Source organism: Cetorhinus maximus, chromosome 4 (genome assembly GCF_964194155.1).
Source record: "Cetorhinus maximus chromosome 4, sCetMax3.hap1.1, whole genome shotgun sequence".
NCBI classification, from domain to species: Eukaryota; Metazoa; Chordata; class Chondrichthyes; order Lamniformes; family Cetorhinidae; genus Cetorhinus; species Cetorhinus maximus.
In genome coordinates, this window is record NC_135882.1 from 171,088,356 (window position 1) to 171,107,846 (window position 19,491).

Here is a 19,491-nt window from a genome sequence, read left to right on the forward strand (position 1 = left end):
TAGTTAGATCTCAGCTGGAGCATTGTGTACAGTTCTGGGCACCACACTATAGGAAGGATGTGAATGCATCAGAGAGAGTGCAGAAGAAGTTTATAAGAATAGTTCCAGGGATGCGAAACTTGGGTTACAAAAATAGATTGGAGAAGTTGGGACTGTTCTCCTTGGAGAGAGTATAAGAGGAGGTTTGATAGAGATGTTCAAAATCACGAGAGGGCTGGATAGGATAGATAGGGAGAAACTGTTCCCACTCATAAAAGGAACGAGAATGAGAGGGCACAGATTTAAAGTGGTTTGCAAAAGAAGCAAATGTGATGTGTGAAAGAACTTTTCACACAGCAAGTGATTCAGGTCTGGAATGAATGTGACTTGCTGACATACTCTGCTTTATAACGCTTATGTGAAACACCTTGGGGCATTTTATTATGTTAAAGGTGTTTTCCAAATACAAGTTGTTGGAGGTTGTGGGTTTGGAAAATACTGTTTCTCTGATCCGTTATCGAACCTCTCATTTCTAGCGATGCATATCTCAGCACTTACAGCTTACCATAAGAAACCATAAGAATTAATAAATGGGTAATGCACATGACTTCTGTTAACAACAGATAAAACTTTAGCTAGGAACAAATGCTTTTATTGCACACAGCTCTTTGATTAATTACAAAGATAACGAAAATCCAAGCCAATACTTATTGCCAAATATTTATTTTAATTTTGATTCACAAGCAAGATTTTGACTACTAGTTAAATAGGTTTGTAATTTCTTTCCATGTGGCTTGCTCGTTCTGTCTGAAGTGGAGGGTGAGCAAAAATTGCTTCTGTTTGCTCAGTCTAGTGTGCGTGTTTGACCACTCCTGTGGTGGAGTAGGAGTAAGGACTCAAAAGAAGAGCGAGAGTGTAGTGTTGATGACTGGAACCGTCAGCACGGAAAACCACCTGAAACAAAATAGAATTTTTAAAAAATCTCTGAACTAAGCTGATGTTGATCTGAACCATTAACTCTGTTCCTCTCTCTCTCTCTCTCTCTCTCTCTCCCCACAGATGCTGCCTGATCCGATTTCCAAGCATTTTGGGTGTATTTCAGATTTCCTGCATCTGCAGTATTTTTGCTTACGTTGTGGATCGGTTGTGGCAGGTTGTACAGTACAGTAAGTTCTCCCTGAATGTTGTGGTTGCGTTCCTGAAAATCACAACTCTAAGTGAAACGGCTTTAAGTGAATCATGGGTTCTCATAGGAATCAATGTTAAAGCCAGGACTAGGTTCCTTTGGGCATTTCCTGTCCAGAAAAAACAATGTACATGTTGAAATACTGTACCATACATCTGCAGCACTGTGCATTCCTAGATGAAATCACTTGTAAGATAAAATACATAAGTATAAAAGAGATACAATATACAAATCAAATTATTTAAAAAAAATTACAGTGCCTGTTCTCACCTCAGTACACGGGTTTTAGATTGACCAGGCTCCATATAGTGGTGGAGTTGCTGGACACCAATATGATCCAGAGTGAACACATCTGTACCAGGTGTTTGTAGCTCGAGGAACTTCAGGTCCGAGTTGAGGAGCTGGAGTCCGAGCTGCAGACATTGCGCCACATCAGGGAGGGGGAAAGTTACCTGGACACTTTGTTCCAGGAGGTGGTCACGCCTCCTGGTAATTCAATTTTGGCCTGTGATCAGGGACAGGAGGGTGTGACTGCAGGTGAGACAGGTATGGGGACCCAGGGGGTAGCACTCGAGGAGCCTCGGCCCCTGCACCTGTCCAACAGTTACTTGCAAGCTGTGTGGACGAGAGCGGGTACTGCAGGGAGGATGAGCAAACTGACCACGGCACCTTGGAACAGGGAGCTGTTCAAGTGGGGGGAGGAAATAGGAATGTAATAGTTGTAAGGGACAGTGTAATTAGGGGGATAGATACTGTTCTCTGCAGCCGTGAGCGTGAGTTCCGAAGGCTGTGTTGCCTGCCCGGTGCCAGGGTTAAGGACATCTCCCCAGGGCTGGAGAGGAACTTGGAGTGGGAGGGGAGGGATCCAGTTGTCATCGTCCATGTTGGTACCAATGACATTGATAGGACTAGAAAGGAGGTTCTGCTGAAAGAACTTGAACAGTTAGGAGCTGAATTAAAAAACAGAACGTCCAAGGTAAAAATCTCAGGATTAGTATCTGAGCCACGGGCAAACTGGCATAGGGTAAATAAAGTCAAGGAGTTAAATACGTGGCTCAAAGATTGGTGTGGGAGGAATGGGTTTCAGTTCATGGGGCACTGGCACCAGCACTGGGGTAGAAGGGAGCTGTTCCGGTGGGACGGGCTTCACTTGAACCTTGCCAGGACCAGTATCCTGGCAAATTGAATAACTAGGGCTGTAGAGTGGGCTTTAAGCTAAATAGATTGGGTAGAGGGGAGGGTTCTGGAAAGGGGATACGTAGGCTTACAAAGCAAAAGGATAAGGCAGCATTGCAGGGCAGCTATTTAGGTAATGTTACCCAGAGTGTGACAGGAAGGGACAGAGTGTACAAACATTAAAAAACAGCAGAAAATAGGGTCAAAGGGTGAAAAAAATGGTAAAATTAATGGCTCTTTACTTAAATGCACTTAGTATTTGGAACAAAATAAATGAATTAACGGCATTCATTGAGATTAATGGGTATGATCTTATAGCCGTTACGGAGGTGTGGATACAAGGAGATCAGAGCTGGGAACTAATTACTCAGGGGTATGTCACTTTTTGAAGGAGCAGGCAGGAAGCAAAGGGCGGTGCTGGGGTAGCTTTGTTAGTAGGAGATGGAATAAGTACGATAGCCAGAAAGGATCTTGGATTGGAAGATGTAGAATCCATATGGGTGGAGGTAAGAAATCACAAGGGGAAGATGACACTGGTGGGAGTGGTCTAAAGGCCCCGGAACAGTAGCTATGCTGGAGGACAGAGAATAAACCAAGAGATAATGAGGGCATGTAAAAAAGGCAGTACATTAATCATGGGTGACTTTAATCTTCGTGTAGATTGGGTAAATCAAATTGGCAGAGGTAGCAACGAACAATTCATAGAATGTTTTCTGGACAGTTTTCTAGAACAGTATGCTGTGGATCCTATCAGGGATCAGGCTATTTTGGATCTGGTAATTGCTAATGAGGCAGGTTTGATAAATGATCTCAGAGTAAAAGATACCCTAGGAAACAGTGAATGTAATATGCGTAGAATTTAGCATTCAGTTTGAGGGTGAGAAACATGTGTCAGAAACAACTGTGCTAAACTTAAATAAGGGTAATTATAAAGAAATAAGGGCAGAGTCGGCTGGAGTGGACTGGGTTAGGATTTTAGCAGAAAATACGATTGATGGACAATGGCAGGCATTTAAGAAAATAGTTCATGACTCACAACAAAGATATATCCCAGTGAAGAAGAAGGGGATAAACCAACCATCGTTAACCAAGGAAGTTAAGGAGAGTATCAAATTGAAAGAAAAAACATACAATGTGGCAAAGATTAGTGGTACGCCAGAGGATTGGGAAAGTTTTAAAAACCAAAAGATGACCAAATAAAAGAGGGAGAAAATAAACTTTGAGGGTAAACTAACAAGTAATATAAAAAGGACAGCAAGAGCTGCTTTAAATATATAAAAAGGAAGCGAGAGGCCAAAGTAAACATAGGCCCCTTACAGAATGAAACTGGGGAAATAATAATGGGGAACCAGGAAATGGCAGAGGAGTTGAATAAATACTTTGCATCAGTCTTCACAGTAGAATACATTAATAGCTTTTCAAAAATACTAAATAATCAAGGGGCAAAAGAGGGGGAGGAAATAAATACAATAACTATCACTAGAGAAAAAGTACAGGGAAACTAATGGGGCTAAAGGCCAATAGGACCCCTGGATCTGATGGGTTACATGCTAGGATATTAAAAGAAGTAGCTACAGAGATAGTGGATACACTGGTGGTAATCTTCCAAGAATCCTTAGAATCTGGAAAAGTCCCAGAGGATTGGAAAACTGCCAATGTAACACCCTTATTCAAAAAGGGAGGGAGACAAGAAACAGGTAACTATAGGCTAGTTAGCTTGACATCCATCATTGGGAAAATGTTAGTCTATTATAAGGGATGTACTAGCAGAGCATTTAGAATTACATAATCTAATCAAGCAGGGTCAGCATGGCTTCATGAAGGGGAAATGATGCCTGACAAAAGGGTACCAGTAGATATAATATCTTTGGATTTCCAGAAGGTGTTCCATAAGGTACCGTACCTAAGGCTACTTAATAAGATAAGAGCCCATGGTGTTGGGGGTAGTATATTAGCATGGATAGAGGATTGGCTAACTAGTAGAAGACAGAGAGTTGGGATAAGGGGGGCATTTTCAGAATGGCAACCTGTAACTAGTGAAGTTGCACAGGGATCAGTGCTGGGGCCTCAATTATTTACAATATATATTAATGACTTGGATGAGAGAAGTGAATGTACTATTGCCAAAATTGCAGATGGCACAGAAATAGGTGGGAAAGCAAGTGGTGAGGATGACACAAAGAGTTAACAGAGGGATATAGACAGATTAAGTGAGTGGGAAAAAAAGTGGCAGATGGAATATAATGTGGGAAAATGTGAGGTTATGCACTTTGGCAGAAAAAATAGAGGAGCTGAATATTATTTAAATAGAGAAAGACTGCAGAAAGGCTGCAGCACAGCAGGATTTGTCAGTCCTTGTGCATGAACCCCAGAAAGCTAACATACAAGTTCAACAGGTAATAGGGAAGGCAAGTGGAATATTGGCCTTTATTTCAACGGGATTGCAGTGTAAAAATGTCTAAAACTATACAAGGCACTAATTATACCACACCTAGAATACTATGAACAATTTTGGTCCCCTTATCTAAGGAAAGATATACTGGCATTGGAGGCAGTCCAGAGAAAGTTAATTAGGTTGATCCCGGATATGGTGGGATTTTCTTATCAGGAGAGGTTGAGTAGGTAGGGCCTGTACTCATTGGAGTTTAGAAGAATGAAAGGTGACCTTATTGAAACATATAAGATTCTAATGGGGTTTTACAGGGTAGATGCTGAGACGTTGTTTCCCCTTGTGGGAGATGCTAGGGCCAGAGGGCGTAATCTCAGAGTAAGGGGGCGCTCATTTAAAATAGAAATGAGGAGGAATTTCTTCTCTCAGAGGGTAGTTAATCTGTGGACTTCTTTACCGCAGAGGGCTGTAGAGGCTGGGCCGTTAAGTATATTCAAGCTGAATATGAACAAATTTTTAATCAATAAGGGAATCAAGGGTTATGGGGAAAAGGCAGGAAAGTGAAGTTCAGGATTATCAGATCAGCCATGATCTCATTGAATGGAGGAGCAGAATCGATTGGCCAAATGTCCTGCTTCTGCTCCTACGTCTTATGGTCTTATTATGGTCAGAAGCTTGTCTGTGCATTTAGCTACCTGCATTGACCAACTTCTGCCACTAGATAGAGCCCAGGACTTGGTGAGGGCTCAAGAGTTGAGCCAAAAGGACCGAACCGGAGGATTTGGGTAAGAACAGAGGCCACGAGTCAAGGTGGGCCGGAGGGGCAGTGGGGGGGTGGGGGCGGTGGCATGGAGGAGAGAGGCAATTAAGGCCGGGAGTCAGCAGGCCAGGAGAGGGTGAAGTTGCCAAGGTGAGGAGTGGCAGAGACAGGACCAGGAGTGGGAGGAAGAGGGACTGTGGGTGAGGATGGAAGCACTGGGGGAAACGTCATGTGAACAGGCAGGCCACAGAAGATTAAGTCTGTAACAAATGGCGTTAGAGTGAAACCTGCAATGTTAAACGGATGTACCAATGCTACTTTATAGCTGACAGTAAAATAAAACAACATTAAGTGACTCGACTCTATGCGAGATCTTACTGTAAATGGCAAGAATATGGGGAAAGAGCTGATTGATTTGGAAGTTTCACCTGACGGAAATCACCTTCCTCAGAAACTTTGGATTTGATTAGTCGGAGGCCCTGCTAGATTGGAAGAAACAAGCTTTTCTGTTTCTTTCCTTAAATATATGTTCTTGTCGCAACATTGGACAAGTATCCTGTAGCACAATGAGGTGACATTTTACATTAGTTATTTATTATTTTGAGACAAAGCCTGACCAGAGGAATGAAATGCAGAGTAAAGTCTAAAAGCCAGTGATTGCAAAGTAATCAGACCATGTTTTCAGGCAATGCCAGAACTGAGAGCAGAAGATGTGAGTAGTTTGATCATTTTAGCTTCCAAATTAGATTGAAACTAAAAGAAGACTTTTGATTTTCCATCTGGGATTTCGTTTACTTTCCCCTGGTTTATAAAATGTATATTTTTCATGGCAGTCTGGGAATTATTTTAAAATTCATTCATGGGATGTGAGCATCACTGAGTAGGCCAACATTTATCACCCATCCTTAATTGCCCTTGTTCAGAGGGCATTTAAGAGTCAACCACATTGCTGTGGGGTCTGGAGTCACATGTAGGCCAGACCAGGTAAGGACAGCAGATTTCTTTCCCTGAAGGACATGAGTGAACCAGATGGGTTTTTACAACAGTCGACAATGGTTTCATGGTCCTCATTAGACTTTTAATTCTAGAATTTTGTTGAATTCAAATTCTACCATCTGCTGTGGAGGGATTTGAACCCGAGCCCCCAGAGTATTACCCTGGCTCTCTGGATTACTAGTCCAGCAACAATACCATCTGTAACACATTTTGTACCATTTGTCTGAGGTTAATATTTGGCACAAGCTCCTGCCCACACCTGAATCAGGTATACCTGAAAGTGTTTTCACAGGGGACGCGATAAGCCAGCAATATCTGCAGCCTTGACTTGGCCCCTTTTGTTTCCCAGAGATCAAAATGGATTGTCAATCTTTAAATGTACATAACTTCAACGTATGCATGCCTACCGCAAACCCTGAAATATATGAGGCACTCAACCCTTGAATAATGACAGGAGTAACTATCAGGCAAGGATGAACAGGTCTTGAGAAGAGAAGGCTGAGGGGTGACCTAGCAGAGGTTTCGATAGGATAGCCACAGAGAAGGTATTTCCACTTTTGGAGAAGAGCATAACTAGAGTCCACCAATGTAAGATAATCAGCAAGAAACCCAACAGGGAATTCAGAAGGAACTTCTTTAAGTAGAGAGTGTGAGAGTGTGGAATTCGCTACCACAGGGAGGGTTTGAAGCAGATTATATAGATGCATTTAAGGGGAAGCTAGATAAGCACATGAAGGAGAATGGAGTAGAAGAGTTTGCTGATATGAATTAGTTCATGAAGGATGGGAAGAGGTTCAGGTGGCGTATAAATACTAGCACAGAGTGGTTGGGCCAAATGGCCTGTTTCTTTGCTGTATATCCAATGTAATTCTCTGTAAGCATGTCATTGAAGACAGGTTAGACATAGAGATGCTGTTTTCACTTGTGGGGGAAATGAAAATTAGAGGTCGTGAATCATATAGTTACTGATAAATCCAAGAACAATTTCAGGGGAAACCTCTTTACTCCGACAATGGTTAGAATGTAGATCTCACTATCACTGGGAGTAGTTGAGATGAAAAGCAGAGACTCATCAGATGAACACATGAGGGGGAAAGGAAGGTTATATGGATAGAGTTAGATGAAGAAGCCTTGGAGGAGGCTCATCTGAAGCATAAACACCAGCCAGGGCCATTCGGGTCAAATCTCCTGTTTTTGTTCTGTAAATTCTACAAAAGGGATTAAAGGGTGATTCTGCTATCCAGAACCCCTGCTGGGATTGGTAAATCCCGGGAAATTTGGCCTCTTGCAGCCTTGAAACATTGTAAACTGATGTTTATTCTAAGAACTGTTGTGACTGCATTTTTCGTTGGAAAACTATCATGGTTTGTAACTTTTAACTTTTTACTGTGCATTGTTTTGCATTGATTGTTCAAAGGATGGATACAAGACTTACGTTGACACATTCATGAAAGGGGATGTATCCAAGATTCCTCCAGTAATCAGCCGTGTTGAAATGGACCTTGTACAATCCTGGAACAAAGTCTGCCTCAGTTGTAAGGTTGTGGACTTCTCCATTCACTCCCGTAACCCTACAAACAACACAGCGAGGTGAAGATTTAATCTCAGTGGTTCAACAATTACATGAACAAGTGAAGTACAAACTGAGTGAAATCCAGCTATTTGTATTCAATACTGAAGGCAAAATAAAGCAAAAGTTTGTCTTCTTAATCTGAGGTTTAAATTAACTGAAGGTTGTGAGTCTTTGGAAATCTCTTCCTCAAAAGACCGCGGATACAGTCTTTGAATATTTTTAAGGCAGAGCGAGACAGATTCTTGATTTACAAGACGGTGAAAGGTTATCGGGAGTAGGCGGGAATGTGAGGTTGAGGTTACGTTCAGATCAGCCATGACCTTATTGAGTGGCAGAGCAGGCTCGAGGGGCCGAGTGGCCTACTCCTGCTCCTAATTCGTGTGTTCGTATGTACCTATGTTTGTATGTATGGAACAGACTTGAGGGGCTGAATGGCCTCCTCCTCGTTCCTAAAACAGTCCAGTTGAATCCTATCCAGGGATTCTGTAACATGGTTACAAAAGATGTGTAAATTGGCAAGTAGAGTCACAATAAATTACTTGACCTGACTTTTAATCTGCCAATTGTGTTCTTTTTTTGACCACACTGAGTACATTCCACACAGTGAATGTAACGGAGTCAATGTTCCTGGTGCTGGTCAGGAGCAGCACAGCTAAATGGTGCCGTGGGATACGTTACATCTACCTGAGAAAGTAGATAGAATTTCAGTTTAATATTGCATCTGAAAGTTGGCACCTCCTTCATTACTGAGGTGGTGGTGCCAGCCAAGCTTTTGTACTCAGGTTTCTGGAGTGGGACTTGACCATAAGACCATAAGACATAGGAGCAGAAATTAGGCCATTCGGCCCATCGAGTCTGCTCTGCCATTCAATCATGGCTGATAAGTTTCTCAACCCCATTCTCCCGCCTTCTCCCCATAAACTTTGATCCCCTTACAAATCAAGAATCTATCTATCTCGGTCTTAAATACACTCAATGACTTGGCCTCCACAGCCTTCTGTGGCAATGAATTCCATAGATTCACCACTCTCTGGCTAAAGAAGTTTCTCTTCATCTCTGCTCTAAAAGGTCTTCCCTTTACTCTGAGGTTGTGCCCTCGGGGCCTAGTCTCTCCTACTAATGGAAACATCTTCCCCACGTCCACTCTATCCAGGTCTTTCAGTATTCTGTAAGTTTCAATCAGATCCCCCATCATCCTTCTAAACTCCATCGAGTATAGACCCAGAGTCTTCAAACGTTCCTCATATGTTAAGCCTTTCATTCCTGGTATCGTTCTCGTGAACCTCCTCTGGACCCTCTCCAGGGCCAGCACATGCTTCCTGAGATATGGGGCCCAAAATTGCTCACAATATTCTAAATGTGGTCTGACCAGAGCCTTATAAAGCCTCAGCAGCACATCCCTGCTTTTATATTCTAGTCCGCTCGAAATAAATGCCAACATTGCATTTGCCTTCCTAACTACTGACTCAACCTGCAAGTTAACCTTAAGAGAATCCTGGACTAGGAGTCCCAAGTCCCTTTGCACTGCAGATTTCTGAATTCTCTCCCCATTTAGAAAATAGTCTATGCCTCTATTCTTCCTACCAAAGTGCATGACCTCACACTTCCCCACGTTGTATTCCATCTGCCATTTCTTTGCCCATTCTCCTAACCTGACCAAATCCTTCTGCAGCCTCCCCGCTTCCTCAATACTACCTGTCCCTCCGCCTATCTTTGTATCATCCGCAAATGAACCCACAACCTGACTCTGAAGGTGAGAGTGCTACCCACCGAGACACAGCTGTTGCCATACGGGTTGGCACTGCTTTGATATTTTACACTGTTGAAAGTTGCTAAGGGAGTGGAGTGCCCAAAATGGCATTGAGGTGGGAAGATGAATGGCTTACTCCTGCTCCTAAGTCCTATATTCCTATGATCTCTTCTCTTGCTATTTTGCCAGCCCTCCTGCCTCCCGGCCCATCCCCAAAGGGCGCTCGAGATTCAGGTCCATCAATCAATAGGCTCCAGAGATCTAATGAGGGACAGTGTGAGGACCTGTTTTTTCATCATCTTGGCTTCACGAAGGAAGTCCTGAATGAATCATGCTGACTTCTGTACACTGGCTTACAGGCTCAGGACAAGTGTCTGAACAGCTCCGTCATGGATGTCAAAGGCAGCACAGCTCTCAACATTTATGCCACTAGCTTCCCCTAAATTGCAATGAGAACTGCTGTAACAAGTGTGTTTTCCAGCCAATTCTATCTTCAAAAGAACTGACTAATTCATTCATTTTGGGAAGACTCCTCGGCAGCAACAAGACAGGGCACTGAAGTTCTACCATGTTGCTTGTCATGGAGAAGACTACAAGTTGTTCTGAAAGTGGTGCTTCGACTGCCTAGTTAGACTTAGTTGAGCTATACACAACACTCTTTTCCATAATGATGTTTGATGTTCTCGATAAAACTTCATCATTCAAAAAAAAAACTGGAAATTGCCTGGATGAGTGCAGCTCCAACAACATCAAACTTGACATCATCCAGGGCAAAGCAGCCGACTCGATCTGCATCCTATCCACCATCATAAACATTCATACCCTCCACCACCGGCACACAGTGGCAACAGTGTGTACTATTTTGGCAACTCGCCAAGACTCCTTCGCCAGCACTTTCCAAACTCACGACCTCTACCACTGAGAAGGACAAGAGTAGCAGATGGATGGGAACACCACCACCTACAAGTTCCCCTCGTGGCCACTCACCATCCTGACTTGGCATTATATCTTTATTCCTTCACTGTCGCTGGGTCAAAATTGTGGAACTCCCTTCCTAAAGAGCAGTGCGGGTATACCTACACCACATGGATTGCTGTGATTCAAGAAGGAAGCTCACCACCACCTTCTCAAGGGCAACAAGTGCTGGCGATGCCCACATCCCAGGAGTGAATGAGTAAAACAATTGGAAACTCAGGTGTGAAGGAGTCTGAGGGACCTTCACCCAGCTTTTCACTCACCCAGTGTTGAGCTGGTGCCAACTGAGGTCCTCATTGCGTCGGTATATTTGCAGGTGGAGGTTCGCTGCTGCTGTTCCGTTGACAGCGTTAAGGACTTTGATGATAACAGGGCATTTAGTATCACTGCCTCCATGGTCCTGAAGTGGACAGATACAAACCAGAGATGATGAATTATGTCGATTAGTTGAGGCAAAGATGCAAGAGAGAAAAAGAAGATTTCATTAAAACCAAAGGTTTTTCAAAATCCCTCAGTTAACATTTCATAAAATATCAGTTAGATGATTATAATGAGTCACTAAAAGATGCCTGCCTTTACCCTGAATGGGGTGAAGTAGTGACACAAGGAATAGTGTTTTATACTTGGTAGGATATTGGGGATATTTCACTTTATAATCGCTTTACAGTGAGAGCAACTGCTTTTTATATATATAGAAAACTGGAGGTTATGGGAAACAAGAAGAGGCTGTTCTGCCCACTGCACCATTCGATTAGATCAAGGCTAATCGGTATCTTATCTCCATCTCCTGCCACTGCTTCAATAATCCCTTAACCTCCTTATCCAGCAATGTTTTTTATTCATTCACGGGATGTGGCTGTCACCAGCAAGGCCAGAGCTTAGGGCCCAGGCAGCTGAAGGCACGGCCACCAATGGTGCAATGATTAAAATCAGAGCTGATCATGAGGCTGGAATTGGAGGAGTGCATTTATTGCCCCACTCCTGATTGCCCTTGAGAAGGTGGCGGTGATCTGCCTCATTAAATACAACTGAATGGCCTGCTAGGCCATTTCGGAGGGCAGTTAAGCTTCAATTACATTGCTGTGGGCGTGGAGTCACACGTAGGTCAGACTGGGTAAGGATGGCAGATTTACTTCCCTAAAGGGCATTAACATACCAGATGAGTTTTTATGAGAAGCCAGTAATTTTGTCGTCACCATTACTGACACCAAGGCCAGGATTTTCCGGTGGGTGAGCGGGGGTGGGGCCCACTCGCCGATGTGTAAAATGACGGGGGAGGAACACCCTATGTCACCGTGTCTCATTTAAATTTTCAGGTAGGCAGGGTCTCAGCAGAGTCAGCTGTGCGCCCGCCGACCTGTCAATGGCCAATTGAGGCCATTGACAGAGTCATTAAAGTAATTAATGGACCTGCCCATCCAACCTTAAGGTTGGCCAGGAGTCCTGGTGGACATTAGAAAAAGCATCAAACCCCATCCACGGGCGGGATGAGGCTTCATGTAGGTTTTAAAAAATGTAGTTAAAGTGCATTTAAAAGTGATGGACATGTCCCAAGAGTGTCACATGAGGGGACAATGTCAGGGAATTTTTTTTTCTATTTTTCACATTTTTTACTGCACAGTCGTTCTCCCTCAGGCAGCACTTAGCCTCAGGGAGGTGAGTGCGCTCTTTCATGTGCACGTGCGAAAGAGCACACTCTCGGCTCAAGGAATTCCCCCCCCCCCCCCACCCCCTGCCTGCACTGGGGGTCCATAGCGCTTCCGTGCGGACGTCACACTGGGCAGGCCTTAATTGGCCCACCCATGTATAATGGCGGCGCGCCCCTGATTGGGGGTGCCGATCGGAGGCGTGCCTCCACGCTCCCGCTCTTAAACTTCCCCCCACAACAGGGGGAAAATTCTGCCTCAAGTTTTCATTCTGGAATTGTTTAATTAATTGAATTTAGGTTCCCCAACTGCACGACAGAATGTGCATTCATGGCTGTAGATTATTAGCCCAGGCCTCTGGATCTAGTAACATCACCACCATTCTACCATTCTGTGGATGATAAGTGCATTAAAAGAGCCAAGTTATGTACCGTTCTTACGTTTTATCCTGAATTATCAAAGCCCCATGTCACTGGACATAGGATAGTGAAGAAAAAGGACAATATTATAATCTGTTAAAATATCAGTTTGACTCAGTAGAAACACTCTCACCTTGAGGCCAGAAGGTTGTGGGGATTGACACACCCTATTGATTGAATGCATTGTCTACACTGACACGGCAATGTTGTTGCGACAGTGCAGTGGTGTTGGAGTTGCCGTGTATTCTGGATGGGGCATGAAACCAAGGATCCATACATTGGGACAGGTGGGTACTGAAGACCACATAGCACCTCCCTAACATCACCTGACTTCACCCTAGTCAAGTGCTGAAACCTTCATCCATGTCTTTGTCACCTCTAGGTATGACTATTCCAATGCATTCCTGAATGAGCTCCCACATTCTACGCTCTGTAAACTTGAGGTCATCCAAACTATGTTGCCTGAGTCCTTATTTACAAATCCCTCCATGACCTTGCCCGTCTCTATCTCTGTAATTTCATCCAGCCCCACAATCCTCTGTGATCTCTGAACTCCTCCAATGTCAGCCTCATGATCAGCTCTGATTTTAATCATTGTACCATTGGTGGCCGTGCCTTCAGCCTCCTGGGCCCTTAGCTCTGAAAGGCCCTCCCTAAACATCCCTGCCTCTCCACCTCTCTCTCTCGCTCCGCCTTTAAGAGACTCCTTATACCTCTTTGATGAGGATTTTGGCGATCTGCCTTGGTGGCTAGGTGTCAAATTTTATTTTATGAAGCCATTGTGAGGTGCCTTCGAATACTGTATTAATTTAAAGGTGCTCTATAAATAAAAGTTGTTGTTTAAAGAGTCTTCTCTGTGCTCTGGCCAATATTCTTATTTCAACCCTATGTCTGGCGTGGGATTTGAACCCACAACCTTCATGGCTCAGAGACAAGAGTGCGACCTGCTGAGGGACCGATTACTCTGTGTGTTTAGTAGACTAGGGAAACAAAAGCGGTCACAATTAGTTGTTACCCTCTAGAACTGGCCCTACCAGTACGGTTTCACTTTCTACTTATTTCACCCCATGCTTGCCTTACAAAACACTTCTCACAGCTAAAAGCAAAATGAAGGGAAGTGAGAACAGGAGCTTGTGCTCAGCTGAAAAACACCCCATTATGATAAGCACTTACCGCTGCTGTTCCTTTGTAAAAGGAAGTTAGGGCGAAGACGAGGACCCAAGTTAGGCGCTGCATTCTGCTTCCTCCTCTGTAAGCTAGTGTGAGAAGATGATGAGTGTTTTCTGGATGGGGATGTTTTATAGTTCAGCCTTGCGCAGGTCACCTGGTCTCTAACCTACAAACTGCTGACTCAGACTATTGTTTTAGTAAACAGTGAGAGAATAAGTAACTGGTAGAAAAAGGGAGCTTATTTGAAAGCCTGTCCAAAAGAAAAGCCCTCCCTGAACACAGGGTGGGATTGCACCAGATTTGCACTAAGTGTGGTAGTGGGCGCTGGCCACAATGGTGGGATTTCCAGCTGTATCTCCCCCTTCCCACCTCATAAATTATGCACTCACAGGAAATACGCTGTCTCGCTGGCGGGTGGCCTCCGATTTGCCCTCCACGCTGTTACCTCGCCGCCTCCTCACGCCGAGCGCCATATTTAAACTGCAGCCGCGCGCACACTTCTCAATGCTTGCAGCCCAGGAACGCTTCAGTCAAGACATGGCCCTAAAAGCCGGGAAGAGTGCAGCCTCCCGATTCAGTGACGCATCCCTGGGACACCTTTTGGACACCATAAGACCATAACACATAGGAGCAGAAAATAGGCCATTCGGCCCATTCCTATGGATTTGTGATTTTCTTTTTCAACCAAGTTGGCGGTCATTGTTTTCAAACTTCAGATTGCCTGCAACCTCCCAGACCCGTGACCTCTACCACCTAGAAGGACACAGGCAGCAGATGCATGGGAACCTCACCCATCACAGTTAAAGAGCACCCACAGTGCAGTTAGGAAGGGAGTTCCAGGATTTTGACCCAGCGACAGTGAAGGAACAGAGGTATATTTCCAAATCAGGATGTTGAGTGGCTTGGAGGGGAACTTCCGGGTGGTAGTGTTCCCATGCATCTGCTGCCCTTGTCGTTCTAGATGGTGGAGGTTGCAGGTTTGGAAGGCGCTGCCGAAGGAGCCTTGGTGAGTTGCTGCAGTGCATCTTGTAGATGGTACACACACTGCTGACACTGTGCGTCGGTGGTGGAGGCAACATGAGACATTGAGGAAGTGGTTAAGGTGCTCGGGTGCATCATTAAAGCTGTTTCACTGGGATTAATTAAGATTGTTTTTTTGAAAATCTATCGTTTCCCACCAAATACCACAATACTTTTAATATTGTGGAGGAGTGGTGAGAGATACGAAAATCCTGTCGGAGAGCAGAGCAGTATTTAATATTGTGTTGTTTTAAAGAGTTTAAGGAGTTCTCAGCTCCAGCTCAGGCCTAGCCAGTGTTTTATAAAGATTTAACGTAGCTTCTTGCTTTTGTTTCTATTCTTCCATTGATAAAACCAAGGATCCAGTGAGCTCTTATAACAGGCTTCTCAGCTTCAAAGCTTTATGTATATGGATGCTCGAGTCTCTCTGTTCCTGCACCCCCTTTCAAACTGAAGAATTTAGTTCATGTTATAGGAGGAGGCAGCGGCGAAGTATGATGTCACTGGGCTAGTAATCCAGAAGCCCAGGCTAATTCTTTGGGGGGAAACACAGGTTTGAATCCCACCACAGCAGCTGGTGCAAATTTCAATTCAATTAATAAATCTAGAATTGAAAGCTAGTCTCAGTAATGGTGACCGTGAAGCCATCATTGATTATCATAAAAAACCCATCTAGTTCACTAATGAATGTCCTTTAGGGAAGGAAATCTGCCATCCTTACCCAGTCTGGCCTACATGTGACTCCAGACCCACAGCAATGTGGTTGCCTCTTAACCGCCCTCTGAAATGACGGAGCAAGCCGCTCAGTTCAAGGGCAATTAGGGATGGGCAACAAATGCTGGCCTTGCCAGCGACGCCCACATCCCATGAAAGAGCTCATTGATCACTTTGCAGTACTTCAAAAAGAGCAGGAGAGTTCTCTTGACGTCCTGGCCAATATTTATCTCTCAGCCAACAACACTGGAAAAAAAAAATGATTATCTATATTATTTACCTCATTGCTGTTTGTTGGACCTTGCTCAATGGAAATTCTTTTGCCATGTTTGCCTGGATTACACAGTGATAACATTGCAAAAGCGCTTACTTGTCGGTTGCTTTGGACATCCTGAGGACATGACAGGGGTTACACAACTAGGCGTTCTTTCCAATGCAAAAGCAATTGGAGTGGTAATGGCAGATCTCTTGTCGTTCGAGTATGTCCAAGCCCTAAGTGACTTCACCACCTTCTGTGGGTCTCCTCATGACTAAAGAGTCCGATGTGGGATCAGCATGGACATCCACAGAACTAGCAGCTTGTCTTGGTGTAGTTGGCCCTTGGGGGAAATGTTTTTAGCTGTGCCGCTTCTGGCCTTCAACTTGGCACATCAGACCTTGTGAGTTCGGTGTGGATGGTCCTCAAAGGGCGGAATTGTCCCAGATTTGCACTAAGTGCGGTAGAGGGCGGGTAAAATGACGTTTTAACCGCTGGCCGCAATGGCCGGTTTTCTCGCTGTATCATCCCAAACCCGCCGCACTAGTTATGCATTCCTGGGAAACACACCCTTTTTGAAAGGAGGTGGACTCTCGCCTCGCAGCTTCATCAAGCCAGGTGCCAGCCGCATGCCCACATCTCAGTGCTTCCAGCCCACGACTACTGCAGGGAAGGTGTCCACGAAAGGCAAAAAGACTGTAGCCCCCAGGTTTAATGACACGTCGCTGGAACACCTTTTGGATGCCATGGAGGCCCACCACATTGTTCTCTACCCTCGCTCTGGCTGTAGGATGGGCAGCGGTGTGACCAACCAGGCTTGGCAGGTGGTGGCAGTGGTGATCAGTGCCAATGCTGCTCAGAAGAGGCTGGCCATCCAATGCAGATAGAGGATGAATGATCTCATCTGTGCAGCCAGGGCAAGGCAACCATCTCATCACTCTAAATTCACACACTCAAGCCCATCACACATTCACTGACATCTCACTCACTGCCCACTCAAGGGACATCACCACCCATTCTCACACACACCCTCACATCTCCATCTGGTCTCATCTCTTCTGGAGACTGCCTCCTCAGCCCTCACCATATTGAGGCCACTTGCATAGATCAACATGTGCCCCCACACACAGCCTGGGTTGTCCTCCTTCCCCAGCACAGCCCTCACCCTGCAGCATCTTCCATTGCATGAAGCCATTTCTCCGCCTTCCCCAAGCAAGTGCTAGTCCTGCAACCATTGAAAAGCCACCCACATATGGTTGATATTGTAGGTAGAGACCAGCCCCTGAGCCCCCCTATAAGTGATTTGGTGCTGCCTGGTGAAGCCTGGCGCTGATGACTGCGAGTGCTGCCCGAAGCAAGGTAGGTAAACAAACCTCGAAATCCCAAGCGAAATGCAGCCCGCAAGGTGCTCGTTGGTTATGTGCTGTTGTGAAATGTGCTGTTGTGAAGCACATTGGTGCGTTTACCTGCCAACGTGGGCGGATGATCCAGCGGGGGGGTTGGGGGTGTGTGTGGGGGGGAAGATTCCGGCAGGCAGGTCTAATAATGATATGCTAATGTATTACAATGAGGTTCCTGACGCCTGATGGTGGAGAATGTGGCCCTGCCATCGGCAGGCTGAGCAGACAATCACCAAGTGGTTTCACACCGTCATGAAACCAATAGCGCCATATTGTCCGCTCATGCCACCGAACACGCCCGACACTAGTGGGCACGGAAAATCCCGGCCAAAGCATTCTGAACCAAATTTCAGTGCTTGCCTCCACATGGGCCAGTTGGCTGCACTGTTTTCACAAGAGATGTGGTCTGCAGTGCAAAGGTTTGTTAAGTTCTTATTTAGGGTGTCTTTGTAGCTTTGTACTGACCAACTTGATGTCATTTGCCCTCAGACAGTTCCCCACAGAAGATCTGCTTGTGGATTCTCTAGTCATCTATGCAGGAGGCACGGTCGGGCTGTCTAAGTTGAATTTTTCTGGAGAGTGGTCTCTATGCTGTGATGGAAGACCCTGTTGTTTGTGATTTTTCTCCTGCCATCAAAGTCTCATGATGGACCTCAGGTGTCTTTGGTAGAAGGGTTCCCCAGCTTTGATGTGGCATCTACAGCAGACCCAGGATTCTGCAGGGTGTTACGGACAATGGCCTGGTAGAGTTTGATTTTAGTCTTCAGCTTAATGCCATGCTGCTTCGATCATTGTCTGTAGGCAGAACTAGTTTTCAAACATACGAACATTGGAACTAGGAGCAGGAGTGGGCCATGTGGTCCCTTGAGCTGTTTCAATAATGGCTGATAAAGGCAAAATACTGCGGATGCTGGAAATCTGAAACAAAAACAAAAATCTCCTCACAGCTCTGGGGACCCGGGTTTGATTCTGACCTCGGGTGTCTGTCAGTGTGGAGTTTGCATATTGTCCTTGTGCATTTCCTCCATGTACTCCAGTTTTCTCCCATGGTCCAAAGACGTGCTGGTTAGGCGGATTGGCTATGGTTAAATTGCCCCTTTCTCTGTGTGTGAGTGTGTGCCCTGTGATGGGCTGGCGTCCCATCCTGGGTGTACCCTGCCTAGCGCCCACTGCCTGTTGGGATAGGGTCTGACTCTCTGTGACCCTGAATTGGATGAAATGGTTTTGGAAAAGTCAGTGAGCGATTGTGGCCTCAACTCCAATTGCCGTTCTACCCCCAGAACCCTGTGACTCGCTTGCCAATCAAAAATATCTAACTCAGCCTTGAATATATTCAATGTCCCAGCCGCCACTGCTCTCTGGGGAAGAGAATTCCACAGACTAATGACCATCTGACAGGAAACAAATTCTCCTCATTGCCATCTTAAATAGGAGACCCCTTATTTTTGATCTGTGCCTTTATTAGTTGAGGCATTGAATACAAGAGCAGGGAGGTTATGATGGAGCTATATAAAGCATTAGTTAGGTCACATCTGGAGTACCGTTTGCTGTTCTGGTCACCACACTGTAGGAAGGATGTGATTGCACTGGAGAGGGTGCAGAGGAGATTCACCAGGATGTTGCCTGGGCTGGAGCGTTTCAGCTATGAAGAGAGACTGGATAGGCTGGGATTGTTTCCCTTAGAGAGGAGAAGGCTGAGGGAGGACCTGACTGAGGTATACAAAATTATGAGGGGCATAGATAGGATAGATAGGAAGGAAATTTTCCCCTTAGTGGAGGAGTCAATAACCAGATGGCTTGGATTTAGGGTAAGGGGCAGGAGGTTTAGGGAGGATTTGAGGAAAAATGTTTTCACCCAGAGGGTGTGGGGGGTGCTATCTGGAACTCTCTGCCTGAAAGGTTGGTAGAGGCAGGAACCCTCACAACAGTTAAGAAGTATTTAGATGAACACTTGAATTGTCATAGCATACAAGTCTACGGGCCAAGTGCTGGAAAATGGGATTAGAGTAGATAAGGGCTTGATGACCAGCATGTTCATGATGAGCCAAAGAGCCTCATCCTAGACTGGGTATTGTGTAATGA

The 19,491-nt window shown here is 45.1% G+C and overlaps 1 protein-coding gene across 1 annotated transcript; it reads right to left on the reverse strand.

The window, feature by feature from the left end:
• Nucleotides 1–615: 615 nt before the first annotated feature.
• Nucleotides 616–14,182, reverse strand: LOC144680038 (transthyretin-like). Its single transcript, XM_078541140.1, has 4 exons — nt 14,023–14,182; nt 11,048–11,184; nt 7,922–8,057; nt 616–933 (listed from the first exon to the last, which is right to left on the reverse strand). The coding sequence occupies exons 1-4, from the start codon at nt 14,083–14,085 to the stop codon at nt 829–831; spliced, it is 441 nt and encodes a 146-aa protein (XP_078397266.1). The 5' UTR covers nt 14,086–14,182; the 3' UTR covers nt 616–828.
• Between the last annotated feature and the right edge of the window lie 5,309 nt (nt 14,183–19,491).

Bases quoted from the DNA above. Each gene is read 5' to 3' on its own strand.
- LOC144680038 (XM_078541140.1), bottom strand. From the start codon at position 14,085: ATGCAGCGCCTAACTTGGGTCCTCGTCTTCGCCCTAACTTCCTTTTAC. The intron at 8,058-11,047 runs GTGAGTGAAAAG...TGTTGTTTGTAG, and splicing joins TGGCACCAGCTCAACACTGG to GGTTACGGGAGTGAATGGAG. The intron at 934-7,921 runs GTAAGTCTTGTA...ATTTTGTTTCAG, and splicing joins CCTTTCATGAATGTGTCAAC to GTGGTTTTCCGTGCTGACGG.